Source organism: Fundulus heteroclitus, unplaced genomic scaffold, assembly GCF_011125445.2.
Source record: "Fundulus heteroclitus isolate FHET01 unplaced genomic scaffold, MU-UCD_Fhet_4.1 scaffold_324, whole genome shotgun sequence".
Lineage (NCBI taxonomy): Eukaryota > Metazoa > Chordata > Actinopteri > Cyprinodontiformes > Fundulidae > Fundulus > Fundulus heteroclitus.
In genome coordinates, this window is record NW_023396734.1 from 120,541 (window position 1) to 145,690 (window position 25,150).

General features: G+C 41.7%; 1 protein-coding gene and 1 pseudogene across 1 annotated transcript; both read right to left on the minus strand.

Moving 5' to 3' along the window:
- Positions 1-1,639: 1,639 nt before the first annotated feature.
- LOC118559595 lies at positions 1,640-11,125 on the minus strand (annotated as a pseudogene).
- Positions 11,126-19,790: 8,665 nt separating this feature from the next.
- Positions 19,791-21,464, minus strand: LOC118559600 (tripartite motif-containing protein 16-like). The gene has a single exon (XM_036130290.1). It carries the CDS (start codon positions 21,462-21,464, stop codon positions 19,803-19,805), a length of 1,662 nt encoding a protein of 553 aa, XP_035986183.1. The 3' UTR covers positions 19,791-19,802.
- Positions 21,465-25,150: the final 3,686 nt, after the last annotated feature.

Here is a 25,150-nt window from a genome sequence, read left to right on the forward strand (position 1 = left end):
TTAAAGATTTCATGCATCATTTGCAACTACTTAGGCATATTTAGTTACTTTGACGCAATTGTATCAGGTCCTACCCTGCTAACATGAAGCAATTGTGCTAAAGTAACTATGCTTAAGTAGATGGAAATGTGCATATATTTTTTTCAGTGAACAGCAGTCTACACATTATGGGTGATTGAAAACTGTAGAATATTTAGTTATTTTCAACATAACCCTTTTTTGATGTCTCTCCAGAATGTACTTGCGATAGGAAGTACAAGTAAAAAAGGTGTTCAGGGGAATCAGCAGAAAAACGACAGAAGGCAAATCCAGTGACAATGAAGAAAATGGAAGGAAAAAAAAGGATTGAAGTTGGTAAATAAACAAACCAATAAGCCTTTGCACTAACAACACGCCCACACTGTCGGACCTCCCAGAGGGGCGTGTGTGGGCGTTCCAATAGGGGCGTGTTTGCTGCTGGTTGTCTCTGCAGTTATACCCTTTGAAGAAAAAAAATCTGCTCCCAAGCCTAGTGCCTCAAAACGAAAGACAAATATGTGTGTGTGGCATTCAAAACTCAGACTGTCTACCTTACGCCAGACGCGTGGTCACCCTACCGTAATCCGTTATTATTGTGTTCTTTCCTCTGTTATTGCAGTTTTGCAGTTGTTGTGTACCTCTGCAAGATTTTGCAATGTATGCTTTGTTTAATAAAAAAAATAATGGAAATAAGAATAAAACAAAACAATGGGAGGATGACGTCACACCCGGTAATGACGTGCAGTAGGGACGCCCACACAGCGCTGCGGTCATTCCTTACTCAAAGGGGTCAGAGCCAGCAGAGGCCTGACTGGCGTTGCCTGCTGAGTCCTAACAATGTCATTCTTTAGTTTTTTTCTTGAGGTATATTTTGTTTTCTTAAATCCGCCATTGCTGGCAACAGTTTCCATTGTTCTTTTATAGATTATGAACGTAAAGGTTTTGTGAGCCCAGTTTTTCAAGCTTGCTCTTTGGGTATTATAGTGACACTTTTGTACCACCAGGGGGCTCCGTTAAGCACATACCCGTTTGTTCCTTTAGAAAGCATAAGATTTAAGATGAATGAGATATTTTCTATTCTATGACTTTAGTTTTGATATAACGCCTAGTTACATTTTTGTGGGACCAACTGGATGATTTTTCAAAACTAAAATTCACGTAATTTAATCTGGGTCAATTATATATATACATTTATTTATTATTTTTAGAACTAATAATGGGAAACCATTGTTGTTAATTGTGCACTAACACCAAAACATGGTCTCTGACAAATGTATTGCTTTACATTAGCCTAAGGGCAGCAAAGTCAACTGCAATTTATGATGATAATAATAATAATAATAATAATAATAATAATAATAATAATAATAATAATAATAATAATAATAATAATATTTAATAATAATAATAATAACATTGGCTTGGACTTAGATTCCTCTTTTTTATTGCTTGCAAACAGATATTACTGTGTAAACTGGATTGCACAAGATAAGCTTTACAAGACATTTAAATTGCAAAAATAAAGTTTTAATATATTTACATTGTTGCATAAACATACTACTAAATAAAAAATTGAAAAAAATAAAACAAGTTATTTAGTTTCTCCTTGACAAAAAATGCAAATCAAAAAAGGCTCCACAAAACAGTTAAAAATGGCAGTTTATAACTTTCTGTACCCTCTTTTCCATGTGCTTATTTACAACTTCTGGTAGACTTCAAATAAACTGGCAACGGAGTGCATTCGGTAAAAGATGCCAAAAGGAAGGCCCACGTTCACAACAGCAGCCCACATGCTGAACTGGTAGAACTGTGTTTCAGTGTCGTGATCAAACTGGGGACGAGCACCAAAGGCTGGCATGATCCACAGCTGTGAAATACAGAAAGAAGAGGCTTAGCGTCCGGGAAATTGGCTGCTCTGAATGTGAGAGAGAACGGGAGAAAGATACTTACAATGACGTTACCCAGTAGCAGGAACGCGCAGACCTCTCTCAACACTCGCCTCTTCCACAGCTGTTTGTGTCTGTCTTCTGCTGCCCTACTGTGGCCACGTGCTTCAGTGTCAGGGTTGGATTTTTGGCCTAAGTCTCTAACTTGTAATCCGCTTCCATCTTTGCTGGACTCCGCTGCATATGGATTTGCAACCACCGTGTCAGGCTCAGCCTCATGAAAGGGCTCCCGGTCAGTGGCGGCTGGCCAGTAGGGGGCGCTCGGGCGCCGCCCCCTTTAAATCGTTTAGATAATAAATGATTTCTGAACTGCAAAGTACTTAGAAATGTATTTATTCATACTGTGTTCAATAGACATGTTAGAATTTATTAAAATAGTAAATACATAATTCTATTTAATTGCTCACATTGTGCACACTTCCTATGTGCAGGGCGCCGGTCTAATGAGAGTGAATGTAGCCGCGTCAACTTTGGTAAGCAGGTGACCTGAGGCTGACTTTTAATTGGTCATCTAGGCTTTTGCATAGGGGCGCACGGCTCTGCGCCCCGGACACACCCATTCTGTTGTGTCATTACTGGTAGAGTGTCAGTACTGGCTAATTTTTTTTAAAACATTGTGTGATTGGACAATCCCCGATTCGACTCAGCACAGCTGCAGTTCGTTAGGTTGATTCACGGTTATGCTTGCAAAGTTGAGTAGTTTCAAAATGAGAGAAACTTCTGTTTTGTCTTTACAAAAAATGCTTTTACAAAGCGTTCACTTGAAGAAAATAACAGGATAAAGGAGCTTGGACCGGATTGTCTTAATTTACAAATTCAGCAGCAGGCAAGTGATCTCTCCACTCCGTGGTTGGAAAAAGCAGTGTAGGTAGTAGTCAGCCAGTGAAGAAGTGTTGGACACTCAGTGTAGAAGACCATGAAAGGATTGCTGCAGAGGTGAGTTGTTGTGGAAAATCACTGTTACACTGGTTTATAGTAATGTTATTTAATATATTAGGAAGATGTGCTTTGTAGTTAGAAATACCTTTAGTTGTGTCTATGCTGTGTAGGTATGTTGATGTAATGTTTGTCAGCAAGATATTTTATTATTTAAGTTGTACTGAAGTTTATGGGTAATGGGGAATAAAACATTTGGTTACTGAATTTTGTATAATCTTGTCCCACAAAAATGCTGTAACACATTTCATAACGCAGCCTTAAAAAATGGCAGCAAATGTTATTAAAATCAGGAAAACAATCTAGAAGAAGTCTTTTCAGAAACTGTCACGCTCTTGAAGATCCTCATCACCACACCCATGACCACAGCAGAAGCTGAAAGGTGCTTTTCAACTCTGAAAAGAATCAAGACTTTTCTGAGAAACTCAATGACTCAGGACAGGCTGAATGCATTGGCCATGTTGTCAATGGAGAAAAGACTAGTCACAGAGATGACTGACTTTAACAATTAAGAATATAATTGAGAAATTTGCTGGGCAGAAGGAAAGGAGGGCAAAATTCATGTTCAAATAGTGCTATTTTTTAAGATTTGCTTTGTTTGTTTTTCATTTGTTTGTTTGTGTGCGCCCCCCTCAGTTTTTTTAGCACCAGCCGCCACTGCTCCCGGTGCAGGCCCACAATTATGAAAAAGTTCTGTAGGCCAAGCTAGAGTACCATCAGTATGCCCCAACTCAAGTTGAGCCTGTTCAGGTGGCCCTTGGCCCCAGTTGCAACCATGGCAATAATGGAGAAATAACTAACAATGAATTTCCCCAGTGAGGCACCCACCAGCAGCCCCACGTCCAGACTCTGGGTGGGGTTCTTCTCTGAGATGTGCTCCCTGTGGTCCACCATGAAGATAGCGCTTCCGACGATGGTGCAGACACACATCGTGGTCGCAATGACTATGTTCATGACAAAGTGCATCATCAATGCTGTGTCATGGCTTTCTTTGTCAGAGAAATTCGTTTTCATATCGATTTCATACACAACGAAGGTCGCGATGCCTGCTGCCACGAGGAGGATGCCCAAAACGAGGCCAATGACCACATCCTTGAGGCTGAATCTGGCGTGGTGGTGGTGGTGGTTGCTTTCGGGCGCCGCTCGGCCCACATTCTTCCACATGACGAACGCCATGGTGGAGGCAAAGAGGCTGTACTCGATGTTGAAGGGGTACAGGTAGTAATAGGCATCCTTGAAGATGTCACAGGAAGTGTGGCTGCACGTACACTGGTCATCTCCATAACTGGCTGTAAGACCACAAATCACATAACACGATATAAAAGTGTTCCATTGTTTCTGCATATTGACTGCAAAAAATCAGCTTTCATTTGCTGAGCCTACCGCTCTTGATGTACTGCTGCCGTCGTGAGAGCTTAGCGTGGTCGGTTGAGAACTCAGGAGAAATTGTTTGGTGAAGGGACTCCTCTGTAACTTCAGTCATCCATAAAACAAGATTTGTGGAGAGGGCGAGCATCAGTCCGCAGCTAAAATATCAAAAAAGGGAAAAGATTAACAATGCTCAGCTTACTTAATAACAAAAGGTTATTAAGTGGGCCACTGGACTACGATGAGCTTCTTGTAAAGGCCCATTTGGGTGAGGCACATAAACCAGTATTGGCAAAACCACATGGGCACACCATAGAGGCCTTACTTGTGTCTTCAATGTGTATTTCTTATCACCACATCGGTGCCAAACTCACCTTATCCCCCAAGTTGTGTTGATTTCCCACATACAGTATTAATTCAACTGACATTTGGCCACAATGAGACCTGAGATCCAAAGTTTCCTATATTCCTCTGGACCCCATTTGTAAATGTTGGTTTGGAAGGCACAACTTGAACTTTTATTTCTCTTTTTATTTCTCTTCTTTATAGGCTACCCCATGTGTTTGGGGACAGAAAGTTGGCAGATAATATGCATACACCTTAAAAGCTTACCGTGAAAGGTTCTTTTGGACCTGCACACAGTCCCTTGAATGGATCCAGAAAAAGTATGTCTACAAGTGCAATATGCAAAATATCAATACTTTTCAAACATCAGGACTGAAGAACATTAAACAATATTTGATTTCTACCTGTACGAGAACAAAGACAACTTGCACCACAGGGAATGCAACTTTAATGGCTGAATCACAGTGGAGGTACCCCACATAGCTGACTATCTTAAAGATGTCCATGATGATACTGAGGATTCCAAAGAGCAGAAGTCCACCTGAAGGACAACCAACATTTAGAGAAGCAGACAATTATCGATTTGTCCAAATAAAACTCCTTACATTAAATGTTTAATTGTTAAAATTGTACTTTACCTCTGAGCCAAATGGGTCCCGCATGTCTATCCTTGAAGACAGAAACATTTCCCGCCCTGGAATTGTAGGTGAAATAGACCATCCAGATCGAGGTGAGCAGAAAGAGGAAGATGAGGAAACTCTGCAGGTCCAGGCTGCTGATTTTGACAATCTCTGAAGTGCCCGCGCTGACAAAGGCGCAACCCAGAATCAGGATGTTCAGGCAGATGAATGCAGAAAGCATCCAACCCCAGTTTTTGCCCCTGTCCCACGCCATCTGAGCTGAAGAGGTGTCCATGTTTGACTCACTCACACCGCTGGCTGAGTCTGCTGCATTTATGCTGTTGGAGAAATGTGCCTCCTCTTGCTCCCTGTCCTCAGCTGTCGTCCTGCAGGGCTCACATAAATCACTGCTGGTCAAACAATCACACGGGTAGCCCTGCTTGAAGCAAATCACTGTTCTCTATAGACAAGGTCACGTGTGACGTCGGCGCTACATCCGGGTCCCGCGGGTAGGCAAAAAACAGGACTGTTCTCGTCTACTACATGACAAAACGGGTGATTTAGAGCGTACTTTTGGTTAGTTTATTTTTGGAATCTAAACAATGCCTACGACTTGTTGTGCTCCCGGTTGCACACAGAGGCATTCCAAATCATTGGATGTACGTTTCTTTCGTTTACCGAAGGACGAAGAAAGAAGAAAGAAATGGATAATTTCAATGAAAAGAGCACAGGCAGACGATCCGAATGGACTGTGGGAGGCATCATACTACGACAGAATTTGCAGTCTACACATCTCCGGTAAATACAACTTAATTCTGCTCTAGTCGTTGTTCTACTTAAATAGCGGCGAAGGGGAGGTGGCGATCGCTAGACGGGGCCGAGAGAAGCGGAGTTGATGCAGCAGCAGCAGCCGCTGTCTGGAGCAGCAGACAGCGGCTCCATTACGCCCCCGTTCACGGACACTAGTACGTCTGTGTTTACGCTGCAATGTCGCCGACACCCACACCCATTTTAACAAGACAAAAACACCAAAATAATCTGTAGTGAACAATGTTTTTTTAACCTACCGGGCGGGTCTTCCTCTCTGCTGAGGTGTGGTCTGTGTCCGACACCACTTTCGTATGTTACACAAACATGTCTGAACATCCATCCATCCATTTTCTGACCCTCTCAATCCCTCATGGCGTCGCTGGTGCCTATGTCCCGATATAAAATAATTGTAGCCGTCCAGTAATTTCAGGGCTTTCTTGCTCTCTCGTCTGCACTGGCCTGCGTGTTTATAAGGCAGCTGTAATGCTTATGTCACGGTACGGAACACTTGGCCAGCATTTCACAGACTGGCTCCGTCCCTTCCGGCTTTTGCTGTGTGGATCTGGCAATCTGATACCATCAACCATAAAGTTACTCTTAAAACGATCTTGTGATACGTTATCTAAGGAAGAAAAATACGTGGAGAATTCGTCAGTTTCTTTGCTTGCGTCCGCCATTGTGTTTGCCTTTTGCCTACCAGTCCGGCGCGCATGTGCGAAAAACCCGGATGAAAACAATAACAATGAACTACCCTATAGTACTGTCACCTCCCATTTTGTGACGTCACTCGGCGGACCCACTGTTGAGCAAGTCCCAACGCTCTGTGGTTTGTCACGACGCACTATTTTCCAAGATGGCGACGACTGGTGCTCTGTACGAAGCAGAGAGTGATGAAATACTTAGTGACAGTGATGGGAGTTCCGTGGAGCTATCATCATCTGATAGCGATATGGATTTTTTAGAAGAGTTTCTTGACATAAACCGGACTTATTTGCAGTGCAAACTCAGTCGGGCCCCCCAAGATATATATATATATACGTACGCGTGTGTATGTGTGTGCGCGCGCTCGCTCCGCCGCAGCTCGGCTTTACCGGCACTGCAGCAGAGGAGAGATGACTGAAGTGACTTGAGTTATATTTGCCCCCTAGTAAATAGGGCAGGTGGTCATTATTGTATAAATATTAAAATATAAAAGCGTTCCAGCACATGCTGGGGCGGAGGGATACCACATAACATGTGGTATCCCTCCGCCCCTCATGAATCGGAAAGTTTAAATAAGCAATGTTTTTTCCACTTTTACCAGTTGTGTTGGAACATCCAATGGCCATGCACGTGACCATTGTTGCTTTAACAATAGCTCTTGCAAATGTCAGTGGTGAAGTCCTCTGGAAATCCGAAAAAATTGTTGATGATCGCAGCTGTGTAGAACGGCTTCTATTGACTTTGCATGGAAAGAGCGGAGAAATGTTGTCGCCGCTTCCGCTTTTCCACGTCGCAGGATGTGATGTCAGTGATGTCCATACACAGTGATCCAGACGACAATTTATGGTTTTATTTTCTTATTGATTAAAGATAAGTTCATTAAATAACCACAAACGTATTAGTTTTAGTTATAGCTTATGGTCCCCTGATTTTTCCTTGTTGACCGGACTTCTCCTTTAATATGATCTGCCAGAAGCTGAGCTAACAAAAGAAACAGGTAGGGGGAGACAGGACACCCCTGTCTGGTTCCTCTGCTGATGTTAGATCTAGGAGAGGAGCCGTTCCTTCATTTGATAGAGCTGTTGTTGTTTTTATACAGAGTTTTGATAGTCGATATAAAAAGCTTTCCAAATCCAAACTTTTCTAAACTTTCAAATCTAAAACCATATTCTACAGTGTCAAAAGCCTTATAGAAGTCTAAAATAAATCCATTATCAGAAACAAAATAGGATAATCTAAGACATCAAGAACAAGTCTTATGTTATTTGTGATATGCCGATTTTTCATAAATCCTGATTGAATGAAGAACTGATTTTAATCTTTTAGTGATCACCAAGGCTAATATTTTATAGTGGGTATTAAAAAGGCAAATAGGTTGGCAATTATCAAGAAGGATCCTTGTTGGGTTTTGGTATAAGGCTGGATAAGCCCTGAGTAAGAGTTGTAGGCAGAGAGACATTTTTTATGCATTCATTAAATACCTCTATTAAAAAAGGGGCGAGGGCGTTAGAATTTTTTTTATTGAAATCAACACTTAGACCATTGGTCCCAGGGGATTTGTTGGTTTTGAGATGTTCAATAGCATCAAGAATTTCATGAGTGGTGATTGATTCCTGACAGCGTTTCTGGTCAATGTTAGAAATCAGTTTCATTATTAAATTATTTAATAAGGAATCAATTGAGGCTTGACAGAGGTTAGAACGATACAGATTCTCATAAAATGAACATCAGTATTTAGCAATATGATCAGGATCATCAGTTGTAAAATTGTTAATTTTTTTGTCTGCTGATAGAATTATTGACAGCATTTGTCAGGTTTTTGTGGAGTTGAACCCGAATTCAGCCACACTTAAAGAGTCTTTATTGAAGAGGTTGAACAGTGGATGAAGAACCGAAGAGTGTACCAGGCTGCTGCAGAGGAATTGTGGAGATGGCTGGAGCTGGACGGCAGAGCTGAAGCTGGCAGATGAAGGGAGCAGGCAGGCAGCAAGGATCAGGTAAGGATGCCATAATGACACTGAGAAGACAACTGCAGACTATCCGGCGGGGAATGGTACACTGAGGTAAGCTTTTATAGAGGGGTTGGCAGGTGAAATGAGTCCGGATCTGATTAGGCATGACAGGTGTAGCTGATCAGCTGAGAGATACGGTGACAGGCTCTATGTGAGGCAGAGGGTGCCTGTCATGGGGACAGAAAAAGATGCTTTTCTAAAGAGTGGTACAGCAGATATAAATGGCTTGAATATTCTCAGAGTAAAGACTCTGCTTACTGTTATGCCTGTCGGCACTTCAGTCTGCCCTCCTCAGGTGATTCTGTATTTACATCTGAAGAGGGCTTTAAAAATTGGAAAAAGGCAACCTTTAAAGATGGGGGACTTTTAGGCCATGCCAAATCTGACGCCCATACTAATGTCATGTTAGCATGGGCAGAGTATGAAAAATCCACAGCAGGCACATCCTCTCTCTCCGCTTCCTTAAGTGCAGAATACAATAAATTGGTGAAGGAAAATATAGAGTACATTAAAATTATTGGAGAAACCTTGCTCCTCACAGCTACACAGAACATAGCACAGAGAGCACATAAAGAATCAGATGGTGAGAATAAAGGAAATTTTCTCTCTATTATGGAACTGATAGCCAAACACAGTCAAAAAAAAATACAAGTCAAAAAAATGCAACATATCTTGGTTGACTGTCTAGCTGAAATGGTCCGCTCTTCAATAACGAGTGAAGTTGCCCAAAGTGAGGCTTTCAGCATCTTGGTTGATGAGACTAAAGACCTCAGCAAAAAAGAACATATGTCCTTTGTAATAAGATACTATTACAATGGGTCAGTATGTGAGAGCTTCCTTGCCTTTGAAGCAGCACAGCGCCTCGATGCTGCATCACTTTAACAGAAAATAATTCACCTTTTGCAGAAGCATGGTCTTGACGACAAAAACCACCTTGTAGGGCAAGCATATGACGGCGCCTGAGTCATGAGCGGAAAAAACACAGGTGTGCAGGCACGCATGAAATTAGAGGCCCCATTAGCCTTTTATGTGCATTGCAATGCACATTGTTTGAATTTAGTATTAGTTGACAGTGTGAAATGCATTCCTGAAGCTAATTGTTTCTTTTCTATTTTGCGGAAACTTTATATCTTTGTGTCAGGGTCATATGTGCACCAAAAATGGCTTGAGGTACAGAGAGAGATGTTTTCGGGGACCCCAAGAGATTTACAAAGACTGATAGAGACACGATGGGCATGTAGGTATAATGCCTGCAAGACAGTAAGGGACAGAATGCCAGCCATCATACGGCTACTAAAAGAAATATCAGAAGAGCAAAATGGTGACAGAGCTATAGAGGCAAGAGGTTTATTAGCCCAAATAGATCTCATGTTTGCTAGGGGATACAGGCCTTGAACCCGTGCAGTGCCACATTTTGTGAGAAGGATGTGTTTCCATTTGCCTCACAATACAACTGCAGTACTGAGGATCTGCAGTATGAGATCCCCGAGCTTAAGCTGATTCTTGAAAGGAAGCAAAGTAGTGGTCAGGAAACACCAAAGACATTAACAGAGCTCACTGTCTTTCTGGAGCCATATAGGAAGGTCTTTCTGTTACATAAATAAAGATATCATTTCTGTTGTTGATTTTATTTTTATCTGCCAGTATCTGCTTTTCCCCAGTATCATTTAGTTTTCAATAAAGAAATAAAATTACACCTTATTCCTAATATGATTCCATAATACAAAGCAATTATTGTTCAACTCAAAATGTTAACTGTACTGTTATTTGTCTATATCTATGCACATTAGATCATTAGTAACATTAAAAATCACACAATAACCCAAAATATATCAATAGGTGTTTATTTAAGTCTTTCTGGTAGTTTTCTACAGGCAGCTTTACTACAACCGTAGAATAAAATCCTGAAAATATGGCTTTTAGTTTCAGTGTGCCACCCCAAGAATTTAAGTGGCACCATCTGGCCACCCCTATGAAAAATTTCTAGAGGTGCCAGTGGATGAACAATTTTTACTTGTTTCTCGAGAGTAAACTCAACTCCGCACAGTGACTTTCCACCGTAAATATCTTCTGAGCCACACACACACACACACACACACTCTGTTCAGAGCCGCTGATTCAGTCTCTCCTTTACTCATTCAAACACAATGATCCCATTTTAACCGACACAATATGTTGGATAAGATATGACAAGGACACAATATCAGACAGACAGCTTGCGCGTAAAGAGTCTCCAAAAAACTCCCAAATTGTTGCTCGGGGATTCCCCTTTAAATCTCCTGATTTATTAACAATAGCTTCCTGGAATTTTAGCTGTTTTTTGTCTGTTAAATCACCCCTTAAACCTGCATTATATTATTTTACCCATGTAGCTAAATGTTTAATTTTATCAGGGTCCTGCTGTTCAATGTTATGTCACATGAAAACCCCGCAGCCATGGTAATCGCTCACGCTTTGGCGTTCTCCCCCAGTCGCGCTCAACATTCAAACTGTTTTTTGCTAAATTAGTCTTATAGCTGATTGTGTGTTCAATTAAGAGCTCTTTTTTTATCTTTATCCCTCGTCCGATTCCCCAGTTGTGTGTCCAGCTTCACGACTCATATATACCTTTCTCCCTGTTTCTACGTCAGGTCACGGTTTCTTATATAAAAAAAATTCTTGAACTCACAGGACTTTTTTTCTTGTTGTGTTATCCGCACAACTTATCTTTTTACTCTGTTCTTAGTTCTGTTATTTCAATCTGAAAAAGTCACAGAGAAAGAAATGGCAATTAGAAGGATTTTATTGATACAATATTTTAAGTCTTTGGCGCTCAGACCTCGGCAGGAACATTAATGCTGAATTATACTTTAATATGCATAAGTAGATGTATGAGAACAGGGATGTTCCCCCCAGGTCTGAAACTGGTGGTGGAGTGGAGATAGAAGAAGTTTGTTCAGTCCATATGGTGATCTGTTTAAGATAGATGTCCAACTTGATAAACACAGGTTTGCATGAACTGTCCATGATGAGCAAGCTTGAAGCGACTGTGGAGAGGAAAAACTCCCCTTTGGGAAGAAACCTCTGGCAGAACCGGGCCCAACATGGTGGTCTTCTGCCGGACCAATAACAGGCGATAGGGAGTGATGAAGACTGAAGGGAGAAAACACTCTGATGGGTTGAGGATGGAGGAACGTCTTGGAAGCTAGATGAACTCAGCTACGATGGTGGAGAAGGGGTTGGGGGTGGGTTGAATCGGACATCTGATTCGAAATCCAACATGCAATCCGTTTGCGCTTGCTGGTTAGCAGGCTGAGACGTGGATTGGAAGTTGCTTTTAAGATGAGCGTGGGATGCTGATTGGCTTCATGGAGGTGCGGTTCGTAGCTGATTGGCTCACATCAGAGGCGTATCGGACTCTGATTGAATGGAGGCAGGCGATGAGTTTCTTCAATTGAACTTGCGCCTTCAGCTTCATTTCAATCTGAAAAACTCACAGAGAAAGAAATGGCAATTAGAAGGATTTTATTGATACAATATTTTAAGTCTTTGGCGCTCAGACCTCGGCAGGAACATTAATGCTGAATTATACTTTAATATGCATAAGTAGATGTATGAGAACAGGGATGTTCCCCCCAAAAATGCCGAGGTCAGAGCGCCTGGCTCATAAGGCAGTGTGACGGAATAGTGATTTGAATGGGAGATGATTAGGTGAATGAAATGAACGAAATGAACAAGGAGAAGTGAGCAGAGATGCTTTCTTGCGGAAGATGTCTTGCGTATGCATTCTTGCGGAAGATGTGAGCATGAATGCTTTGCTTGCGGAAGATGTCTTGCGTATGCTTTCTTGCGGAAGATGTGAGCATAGATGCTTTTCTTGCGGAAGATGTCTTGCGTATGCTTTCTTGCAGAAGATGTCTTGCGTATGCTTTCTTGCGGAAGATGTCTTGCGTACGCTTTCTTGCGGAAGATGTCTTGCGTACGCTTTCTTGCGGAAGATGTCTTGCGTACGCTTTCTTGCGGAAGATGTCTTGCGTACGCTTTCTTGCGGAAGATGTCTTGATTATGCTTTCTTGCAGAAGATGTCTTGCGTACGCTTTCTTGCGGAAGATGTCTTGCGTACGCTTTCTTGCGGAAGATGTCTTGCGGAAGATGTCTTGCATATGCTTCTTGCGGAAGATGTCTTGCGGAAGATGTCTTGCGTATGCTTCTTGCGGAAGATGTCTTGCGTATGCTTTCTTGCGGAAGATGTCTTGATTATGCTTTCTTGCGGAAGATGTCTTGCAGATGATGCACATAGAGAAATGAGTAATCATGACAAGATGCGACACAGGTGACATGATGCATAACAGGATGCATAACAGAATGCTTGACGCAGGCATGAAAGAACACATGACAAGACGCAGGACCAGATACTACGAGACGCACGAGAGAGTGCATTGCAGGATACATAAAGAATGCATGAAAGGATACATAACAGAATGAGTGACGGGATAACTGTCAATATGAGTTGCGATATGAATGAAAGTATACATATGATTAATGATGATATGAAAGAAGCGTGAAAGATCAACTATATGATAGGAGAGTTACGAACTGTGATGATTATGAATGATAAACTCAATTTGAAAGAGTGAAACATGAAGGGTCTGACGAAACATGTGAAAAGTTTCAATCCACCACCAGTATTTGCAGTTAGATTACCTTAAAGCCGAGAGGCATTGGGCAGCTAAAATGAATGGAAGCTCAGAACGATGTGTGAGGCATGATGATGATGACCGAGCCCATTGTTTGAGTGATCAGGAACCTGTGAAACAATTATAAAGAACCCCCCCACCAAAACCTACGGATGGCAGCATCCGTAAATTTTTAAACACATCCACGACAGAAAGGCATTATAGAATATATTTCGATCAGGCGAGAAGCAGACCAGACGGTCAAAACGGCAGCTCTCAACCAGAGTATCCTGTTCAAGAAGGAAAGAACAAATTTAGTGAACTCTAGCTGCCTGGAAATAAAGCATGACTCTGGCAATGATGCATTTGTGAGATTGAGGTGACCAAGCAAGGAGGGCAGCTGACAGTTGAAAATAACTGATATGGGACGAGACTGATATCTTGTGAATTCAAGAGCTTAACTGCAGGCAGGAACCATGCTGGAACCAAGTTGAGATCAATACCTAGAACTCGATTTGCAGGCCGACAGGTTTAATTTAAAAAGGACAAACTGAGAATAGTGAAAGGAAGATCTAGGAGAGGAAGTGACCACAAGATGAATGAATGAAGAGGATGAAGATGGTAACATGACTGAACATTGTGCTAATTCAGGCACCACAGAGAAAGCGTGCACCAGACGGGCAGAGAAGAATGAAAAGGAGAAGCAGCGTAGCTTAATGAGAGGGCCGTTTGCCGCGAAGTCCTACCAAACAGGGCCGTTGCCGCGAAGGCCTACCAAAACAGGGCCGTTGCCGCGAAGGCCTACCAAAACAGGGCCGTTGCCGCGAAGGCCTACAAAACAGGGCCGTTGCCGCGAAGGCCTACAAAACAGTGATGTGGAATGGGAGATGAAGGTGAGGTGAATGGTGAGGTGAGGTGAGGGGAACGGTGAGATGGATGGTGAGATGAGGTGAGATGAATGGTGAGGTGCTCGGCTGGTGCTCGGGGTTGCTGCATGGCTGATGCATGGGGCTGATGCATGGGGACATGAAAGAATGAATGCTCATGACATGAAGGACACGAAACAGGCACATACAGAGTACATGAGGAGTAGGAGACGGGCACATGGCAGGGCACATGGCGGGCACATGGCCGGGCACATGGCAGGGCACATGGCAGGGCACATGGCAGGGGTATGAGACAGGTACGAGCGGGGTACGAGACAGGGCACGAGACAAGGCACACAACGTAGCACGTGGCAGTGCACGATGAAAGTAGGTGAAGAGAATTTGACAGAATACTTTATGAATGCCTGGCCAGAGCAGCAGAGCTCGTGAAGGGCACAACAATTGGTATAAATCGCTGGATTTAAAATGCACTTCTGAAATAAAATGGGTTAAGTAACAACTCAACCCTACTGTCCGGTTAAACTGAACGTGAATGACATTGAAGATACTTAATGCGGAAGGATTGCCAATAGTAAGTCTTTGAATGACGAAATCAGAGATTTAAAATGCTGAGACATTTGCTAATACAGCCTGCAGGTTGATGATAAAGGGGAGACGAGAAGAACGTTGCCATATCAAAGATAGTAAGAGAACACAGGAATGGGAAAAACCAAAGAGGAAAATGGTAAGGTTAACATTTCAACTTACAAACTTAATTAACACTTAAAATCAAGCATACTATGGACAAGAAATTACTGTAGAAAATATGAACAATGAGTTGAATTAGAATGACATAATTATGAAATAAGAGAAGATTAATGGAGTCCATCACGAACCATACTGCAACCAGTAGGTGGCAGTAATGCTACTACAAGCCTGTAGCCAACCGCCAAAACCAGAAGAAGAAGAAAACGAAAACAAACAGAATGGATGGGATACTTCTGCCTAACAGACGGACAGTTCAGGAGCATGATGAGCGAAATGCATGTAATAAGAATGAAAACATGAATGGATACGTGTTACCTTGAGCTGCTAGGAGCGGGCATGAGAGGAGATCAGACTGAAAGTTGCGCAGGACGATAGCCGCTCTCGGCTACGAAGCAGAGCGGGACCGGAACTGAGTTAGAGTTGTGACGGCGTCTACGTCGCTTGTGAAAAGCGGGGATTTGCAAGTTCATAGCGCCAGGAATCGGAGCTGATGAAAACAGAGGTTGGGAGACGGAATGAGACGCCACGGCGGAAGAAGGCCCGCTAAGAGAGCGAATCCAGGTCAGTGCTGATTAAGATATGCTGGAGCGAATACAGAGATTGCAGAGGATGGATGCGCGGCTAGATGGCGTTCCTAAGAGCAGCAGGATTTGAGGATGAGTTGTTATCGTCTTGAATCGGACATCTGATTCGAAATCCAACATGCAATCCGTTTGCGCTTGCTGGTTAGCAGGCTGAGACGTGGATTTGAAGTTGCTTTTAAGATGAGCGTGGGATGCTGATTGGCTTCATGGAGGTGCGGTTCGTAGCTGATTGGCTCACATCAGAGGCGTATCGGACTCTGATTGAATGGAGGCAGGCGATGAGTTTCTTCAATTGAACTTGCGCCTTCAGCTTCATTTTAGAACTTTATTACGTATGTAATCGGAGCTTCACAGAGTCACTCTGTTAGATCTCCGCATCCATTCAGTGTGTATTGCCTGATCTCGCTCTCAACCTTTTATGTAAAATTCGAGGTTCCTCAGGTCCTCGGGCCTCTAACCCAGCAAAAATACGGTTCCCCGTCGAGAACCGCAGTGAGCCGCCACGCTCAAGAAAGCCTTTAGATTTCTTGAAGTCACAAGACTTACTCTATTCTTAGTTCTGTCATTTTATGTCAGAACTATTTGCCTTGTCGTTCTCAATGTTTTTTTGTTTTTTTTTTATATAAAAAAAACTCAATACATCTCTGAACCACACTTATTTAATACTGCTCCAAGGCACTCCAAAGCATTAATTTAGCAGATTTGGTACTACTGAGACTTGGGACACATAATTTAGACTATGTTGCTTAACCGAAAATGCAGATTTGATAAAACAGGTTCTGCTTACCTTGTTTTGTTGTGGCCAGCCAGTGTCCCTTGTCCTTTCGTCCCAATCTGAAGTCCAATTCCGCCGATTGAATATGATTATTATTATTATTAATTATAAATTGGTATTATACTTTAAATAATTCATTCAAACTCAAAAATTAGCTATAACAAATATGATTCAAATGTTGGTGATGCCAGAGCTAGAAGCTTGTAATGATTTATACTACTAATGCATTTATTAATTAGCTGTTATGAACTCAGTTGTGCTGGAACAAATGATCTGATCGGACTCTGACGGTTAAGATTTATCCAGCAACGGTGATAACTCAACTTATAACTGCAATTAGAGTTTAAACCGTTACCCTTTTTATCACCAATTCAAATAAAATGTCTGTGTTAAAATCGTATGTTAATTCCGAAAAGAAGTAGCTCTGAGTTCTGAATAACCATGCAACTGTGAATTGCAATGAACACAAACAATTACTATTCCACAGTTGTTGTTTTATTAAACCAAAGGTAATTCCCTGTTACAGTAATTATCTGATTCAACAACCTTGGAACACTACTCGCTACTAAACTAAATCATGCACAATGTATGTGGAAATAAAAGTCAAAAATGGATTAAAGTGAGCGGTTAGCAAATCTTAGTTCAACTCACAGTTGTTTAAACATCACATTCAAGACGTCGGCATTTGACGTCGCAGCATTGAGAGGCAGGAAACCGCTTCAGGAATCCAGACGGACGCCTCAAGGTTTCCACAACAGCTAGTCAGTTTAACTACGTGACACAAAATAAGCATTTCATGTACATCCTTTTTAAAGCATAATTCTATGCCGTATATTTTAAACAATAATTATATTTTCAGAACACTTGGAAAGTGACTTTATACAGTGAAGGTCAAATTAAATAATTTTAAACAAACCTATTTACATCTTCAGAGGTTTTTGAGGCAAACATGCTGAATGAAGCAAATCTAATCTAAGTCATGCATCAAGAAAGTAATAAAATAGAAAAGTATTAAAAAGGAGAACTTTGTACAAATTACTAATGGATAATTTGTGAAAGGTTACAGAGTTCTAAACTAGCAAACAAGATTTTTACACAAATAGGTTATTTGATCATTTATGGTAACAATGTAGCCTGTTTCTTACTACTTTAGGGTCTAGAGTTTGACTATTGAAACACAATCTGTTAACATCCAATTAAGCTCAGTGTAATGTCATTATGAAGACCTTTTTCAAAATGTGGAACTAATCTATAATAGATAAATATATAAAGGATATTGAAATATTCAGCTAGCTTCTGATTTTACGGCAGATATACCGTAAATATATATTGTGTCTTTCTAGTGACATAGCTGGTCTACTTCTACCCTGAACAGGAAGTCCTTATACATTATTTTAAGTTTATGGGTATGATGTGAAATATATGGTGTGGTGGTGAAGATTCTCAGTCATCCAGGTCATGATCAATCTAAAAAAGGTTAAAAAAAATAAAACAGGATTTCTTTTCTGAAGCTGAAGGCGTTCTGTTTCCCATCCTGGAGTTCCAAGCTTTACAGACCTGCAGACGAGGCCTTTTTAGAGCTTAGGTTCACCTGGAACTGGTCGCCCCCACAATGAAGAGTCGTTAGGCTCATCGTTAGCCTGACTCAAAGGAGAAATGTTGTGGTCGCATGTGTGGAGGAAAGATAAAATAAGAGACTTTATTGATCTCGCAGTGGAGAAATTCACGTGTCACATCGGCTCAATGATCAAAAGAAGGTGCCAAAAGAAGGAAAAGGTGCATGAGGTATATGACCCGCCGCTCTGACCTCAGTGGTTATGAAGTCCTTTGAGCGCCTTGTGCTTTCACACCTGAAAGAAATCACCGACCCCCTCCTGGACCCCCTACAGTTTGCCTACAGAGCCAACAGGTCTGCAGACGACGCTGTCAACCTGGCCCTTCACCACATCCTCCAGCACCTGGACTCTGCAGGAACCTACACCAGGATCCTGTTTGTGGATTTCAGCTCTGCCTTCAATACAATCATCCCAGCTCTGCTTCAGGAGAAGCTCTCCCAGCTGAATGTGCCCGACTCCACCTGCAGGTGGATTACAGACTTCCTGTCTGACAGGAAGCACCATGTGAAGCTGGGAAAACTAGGAGTTTATGACACCACAAAAATATGTAACTATTGAATACAATGGTTATATTCAGACTTCAGTAATGGTGCCAGCTGCAGGACTGAACGAGAAATTTACGAGAGCCTTGTAGAGCAGATAATGCTTTTTAAAAAGCTTTAAATAGATTGCATTTAACGGCCGAGTGTCAGAAAGCACATGTCTGTGGCAGACTGAATGTCTCCAGAAAGGGGGGTTAGTCCAGCCCCCTTTTGGAGCCGTGTGTGTGATAAAAGACATGTTCCCAGGGTAAACGGACAGACACAACTTACAATTCATGGAAGATACTTCGGAATAAGATTAGGCTATCCGTGTCGTTGATAAAACTTGTAAGTTGTCTCCCATTTGGAATTCCAAATTAAAATAAATATATGTTTTAACTGTTTCTGCCTTTGATTATTTGTGTCCTCTCTTGCTGCCAAATCATCGAACCAGATGGGTGAGACGGGCCGTGGTAATATTGGAGTAGGAACGGGCCCAGAGTTTTATCAGTGGACAGGAACAATGTCTCACTTTAATACTTAAAGTCTTTATTTATTGAAAACACGTTAATTTTCATCAAAAATATTAGATTTAGGTCATAATTGTGGTATAAATCTGTAACGCCTCATTCAATGAAACACCATAAATTCACATTATATCTCTTAATCACAGATTTTGCTGCTAAACACATCCTGTAAGTTTTAAGTTTCAAATAAAACTATATTGTACAGCTGCATTGTCATTTTTACTGAAATACTAATTAGAGTTGTGGTGATTTTGTTGTTTTGAGTTTATTTACCTTAAAGATGTTTTAAATGAATGGTTAAACATAGTAAAACATTCAAAATATGATAATTCTCAGATGAGAAATTTACAATATTAGATGATATCTGTTGTCTCATGTGTGTCTGGACTCAACAAAACGGGTCCAAACCAGAACCGGATCAAAGAACTGGTTCCACTTTTTAAACCTGGGGAATCATTTGACATTTTATTGCTGAGTTCACAGTTTTTGCTGCTAAAAGCAACAAGGAGGAAAAACAGCAAATATTCTGGTGCTGATCAGCTGGTTTAGAAAACAATGTTGAGAAATGAACAAACCCAACAGAACCAGAACATCAATTCTGAAGAAAAACAAGTGCTGACAATCTCTGGCTATTGATTTCTGTGCAGTTTAGACATAAAACAACAAAGATCGAGAAAATAATCTGCTGGAGATTTAAAAACCAGAATCAAACTCCACCTTCAGTGGATTCTGTCTATTTGGGTTTACAGAACTCAGCAGAACCTCCAGGATAAACCCAAACTCCAGCATGTAGCGGCTGAGTGAAGGTGGTCTGGACTCTGTGGAGGAGAGTCATGGTTTCAGAGACGCTGTAGAAGGACAGAATACCTGCTCTGTGATCCAGGTACACTCCTACTCTGGAGGAACCAGGACCTGAGATGGAGGTCCAGATGTTGTTGTGACCAAATGTATAACCTCCTTGGTAACAAACTAATGCCCAAGATTTGTCATTAGCTCCAAATAAACATTCATTCCCATATCCTCCTCTGCTGATATTCTTGTATGCGACTGCTACATAAACTCTCTCTCTCCTCTCCACCTCCCAGTAACAACGTCCAGTCAGACTCTCTCTACTCAGAACCTGATACCAATAAGTGAATCTGTCTGGATGACTAGAATAAGACTGAGGTTGTTTCATCCATGTCACCTTCCTGTTCACCTCTGATAGTAACAGATAACTGTTTGCTGTGTTTGGATCCAGTGTGATTTCACATGAATATCTCAAGAATCCAGCTCTGCTCTCTGGTTCTGGTTCTGACAGTGAAACATCCACCTCAGTGAGTCTCAGTGAGATGTTTGTCCATGCGTCTCTCAGGATGTCCTGTAGTTGATCTCTGAGCTCTGACACAGCTGCTGTCACATCCTCAAAGTAGCTCAGAGGACGGATCTTGATGCTGGATGAGTGTGTAGACTCACTGAGTGCTGACAGTGAGGGGTAGTTGTGGAGAAACTGGTTGTGATCCTCTGTGTCTGAGAGCTGCTTCAGCTCAGCGTCTTTCCTCTTCAGCTCAGTGATCTCCTGCTCCAGCTTCTCCTGAAGCTCTTTGACTCGACTCCCTTCAGTTTCCTGCTGGGATCTGATCTGCTGCTTCACATCAGAGCTTCTTTTCTGGATGAGACGGATCAGCTGAGTGAAGATCTTCTCACTGTCCTCCACTGTTTTATCAGCAGAGTGCTTGATGGCCTCCAGCTCCTGTTGAAGCAGCTTCACATCTTTCTCTCTGTCCTGGATTCTCTGCTGGATGTTTTCTCGTCTCACCTCCAGCTCTCTCTGCCTCTCAGTCCTTTCTGCTGCAGCTGACACTGTGTCGTGGCCTTTATGTTCATCCACAGGGCAGAGATAACAGATACACTTCTGATCAGTACGACAGAACATCTTCATCACCTCATCATGACGAGAGCAGATGTTCTCCTGGAGGTTCTTGGAGGGCTCCACCAGCTTGTGTTTCTTAAATGCAGCTGAATCATAATGAGGCTGAAGGTGTTTCTCACAGAAAGAGGCCAGACAGACTAAACAGGACTTGATGGCTTTCAGTTTTCTTCCAGAGCAGAAATCACAGGCCACATCTTCAGGTCCAGCATAGCAGAGATCAGCAGGAGCAGCTTGGAGTCCAGTCTTCTTCAGCTGCTCCACTAAAGCTGCTAACATGGTGTTTTTCTTCAGAACGGGCCTCGGTGTGAAGGTCTCCCTGCACTGAGGGCAGCTGTGGATTCCTTTCTGATCCTCTTCATCCCAGAAGTTTTTAATACACTTCATACAGTAGCTGTGTCCACAGGGAATAGCCACCGGATCCTTCAGTAGATCCAGACAGATCGAACAGGACAAGGTTTCTCGGTCCAGCTGGTTCTGCTCCATTTCTCCTCTCGGTCACAGTGACTGTGTGAGTTTCACTTCCTGAAAACAGCAACAGCTCTGAGCTCTGATCTACGAATCACGTGTCAGAGCAGAGAGGCTGCAGCCAATCAGCTTTCACCTCCAGCAGATGTTGCTCCACCAGCTTCAAGGTGTGTCTGAGAGCAGGAAGAACAGGGAGGGTTATCAGGTTTTACAGCCTGCAGAATAAGGAGCAGAGGTCACCTTTTGGGGGGGGGGGGGGGGGGGGGGGGTATGCTTTTCTTTGTTCCGTTCTTTTACGGCACTTTGAATTGTCTTGTTACTTAAATGTGCTTCAAATAAGAATGCCTTGCCAACTGGTCACTAGGCAATTTTATTTGTAGCAAATTTCAGTACAAAGATAATGCAAAGGGCTTGACATGATTAAAATATAGGACAATAAAAACAGAATAAAAGCAAGTTGGAAAAAATTTAGAAAAAATAAGCAAAATAAAAAATAGGAAATGGAAACAGAAACCAAATATGAATAATTTTAAAAACTGCTGGACTACAAAGTTTAACTAATGATGTTTCAGTAAATTAGTTTAACTAGAACAGTTGAATGCAATCCTAAACAGATGTGTTTTTTTTATCTTGATTTAAAGGAACTCAGGCTTTCAGCACTTTTACAGTTTTCTGGAAGTTTGTTCCAGATCAGTGGAGCATAGGAACTAAATGCTGCTTCTCCATGTCTGGTTCTGGTTCTGGTTCTGCAGAGCAGGCTGGAGCCAGAAGACCTTAGTGGTCTGGAGGGTTGATGCCCTGATAACAAGTCTGTGATGTATTTAGGTGCTAAGCCATTCAGGGATTTATAGACCAACAGAAGTATTTTAAAGTCTATTCTCTGAGATATAGGGAGCCATGGAAGGACTTTAGAACCGGGTCCATATTCTCTACGTTCTTAGTCTTAGTGAGGACGCGGGCAGCAGGTTCTGGATCAGCTGCAGCTGTCTGATCCGCTTTTTAGGCAGACCTGTGAAAACACTGTTGCACTAATCAATTCGTCTAAATATAAAAGCATAGATTAGATTTGCCTGCAAACATGGAAGCCAGTAAGAGAAGCGGCCCAGAAATAGAACAGAATACAACATCATAAATTTGTCCTGTGGAAGAAAAATTCTGTGGGGTTTCCCAGAATCAACGGAGCGTTATGAAACTACAGGCTGTGTGTCTGTTCGGTTCTAAATTTTAACTACTAGGTGTTATTCTTACTTATTGTTTCTGTAAATACCAGAGCTAGATGCTTAAATGCATCAGGTTGCTGCCATGTGATTTATTGTTTTTACTAATTGTGATCAGGTAAAGTTAATGAAATCCATGTAAGAAAATTTAACTTGATATAATATGATTGTTAAAAATGACAATTTAAATCTTCTCCTTTGAAAACTGAGTTTACAGTTTATATTAATGTGGTTCTTTCTGGTACACTGCAGGACGTTGACAGCGTCTTCACTGATGTGCCTTGATCTCAGTATGAGGATTATTTGATTTACTTTAAGGCACTCAGAGCTCTTTTCCCTTCTGCTCACGCTGGCATTTTATATATTCTGTTCCCATAAAGTATTACACCCAGAACCATTGCTCTTTGGTAGCTTGCAGGAACTCTCAGCATGTTCTAACAAAATTATTGGAAGATTTATTAAAACCCTTAAAAAAAACTTGCATGTGGAGATCAGGATATAGCAACCCTTCATCACATTACTCTTGCCCAATTTACTGATTGTGTTGGCTGATATATTCAGCGGTGCTCTGCCACTGCAAGGTGGTGAACGCAACTCGTTCAAGGTTACGTTGGTGCTCAGTTTCATCTTGTTCCTAAACATCCTCACCAACGTGCTCCCTGAAGACAGTAGATGCTGTGAGTCGGGGTACAGACAAAACGATTTGTACTGTGCAAATAGAGCAAAACATAAAAAAATGATAAGCAAGACAAATAACTATTATCATCTTAATGCGGCACAGGAATCCATTTCTGAATTTCTTAAGTCCTGATGGTGACAAGCATCCTGGTGTCAATAGTGTTGACAAAGGTGGCTCAAGATGGGTTTGTCTTTTATGCCTGCTTCTGTAAAAACGTCAAAATGCCAGAGACCACAAAGAAAACGAGGATGGAGATGAGTCTGGGTTTGTTGCCAGGGGAACAGGGTACACATATCGAGACTGAAGCATTTTCTCAGTGAATTTTGTCCCATGGAGTGACCAACTCTATCTATAACTTTGATCTCTGCAGAAGCCAAAGGTGACATCAGCATCATACGGCGTGATGCGTCTGAGGACTCTCAAAGGCTCCTGAAGATGGTCAGATTGCTTATGACACCAAACAAGCAGAAAGTGAACATTATTAGATGCTTGCAGATAAGCTGGATAAGACCTTTTATTGTTAATGTGGTATACATTGCTGCCAAATCCTCTAATATTCTACATTATGATTGCAGATTTCACCAATTTACTTTTTGGGAGTAACATAGCAAGCAGATAATACCTAATTGTCTTTGATCCCTAAATTAATAATAGATGTAGATCCTTATAATAGGATTATTTGCTAAAAGCACTGTTGTCTTAAACCATGTTACTTGTCAGTACTTAAGCATTTCCAACTATTTCATCAAGGTACTCGTGTATAGGGCCACTTTTTATTAAAAACTAGAAATACAGTAAATAATATAAGCAAACTGCAAGCTTCACATCGAAGGGTATAGTAAAACAAATTCAAAACAAATACACAGCTTTTCAGAGGCAAAAAAAGTCACTACCTAAATTTACCAAAGCAAATAGGTACTAGGCCTCCCATAAGTACACTATGCCTTGCAGCAAGAAGGTCCTGGGTTTGACTCCAACCCTGGGTCTTTCTGCATGGAGTTTGCATGTTCTCCCTGTGCGTGGGTGGGTTCTCTCCAGGTACTCCGGCTTCCTCCCACAGACCAAAACCATGACTGTTAGGTTAATTGGTCTCTCGAAGTTCTCCTTAGTGCGTGGATGGCTCTTTGTCCTGTCTGTCTCTATGTTGCCCTGTGATAGACTGGCGAGAGGTGGGGTACACCCCGCCAAGGGTGTACCCCACCTCTCGCCCATTGATAGCTGGAGATAGACACCAGCACGCATCGCGATCCCATGAGGGATAAGCTTGTATAGATAATGAATGGATGGATCGACCTGGGTCAGGAGCTGTCCAAGACATTACTGAAACTGAAGGGATTGTGGGGACCCTTCATCATCGTGAAAGGAATGTGATACAAAAGCAAATAATTTTGGTCAAGGGAGCATATAGATTGGTCTCTGGTACTAAGAAAGAATGTAACGTGGTCTAAAGCAACTAGATGCTGGTGAAAATGGTCATTCCAAAAAAGCAAAAAACAAAACAACTGGACTTTTGTCCAAAGTTTGAAAATATTTAGCTTCGTGTCCTGGAAGCTTTCTCAATTCAAAACGTCTGGAGTAGTGTGGAGTTACAAGCTTTATACTACTGTCCAACAAAGACCTTGTAATGGCTTAGATAACATGCAAATTGAACTGAAACAGCTCCACCCCCTTAGTAACGAGCAGTCCTCATTACTAAGGGGGTGCAATGGGGAGATACAATAACTAATAATCAATTATTATGATTATCAATAATAATCAAGCTAGGTATATTAAAGTGCATTTATTTGCCAAATAATTTAACACATGGT

What these genes read in the sequence shown, in the direction of transcription:
- LOC118559600 (XM_036130290.1), bottom strand. Translation starts at nt 21,464, where the DNA reads ATGGAGCAGAACCAGCTGGACCGAGAAACCTTGTCCTGTTCGATCTGT.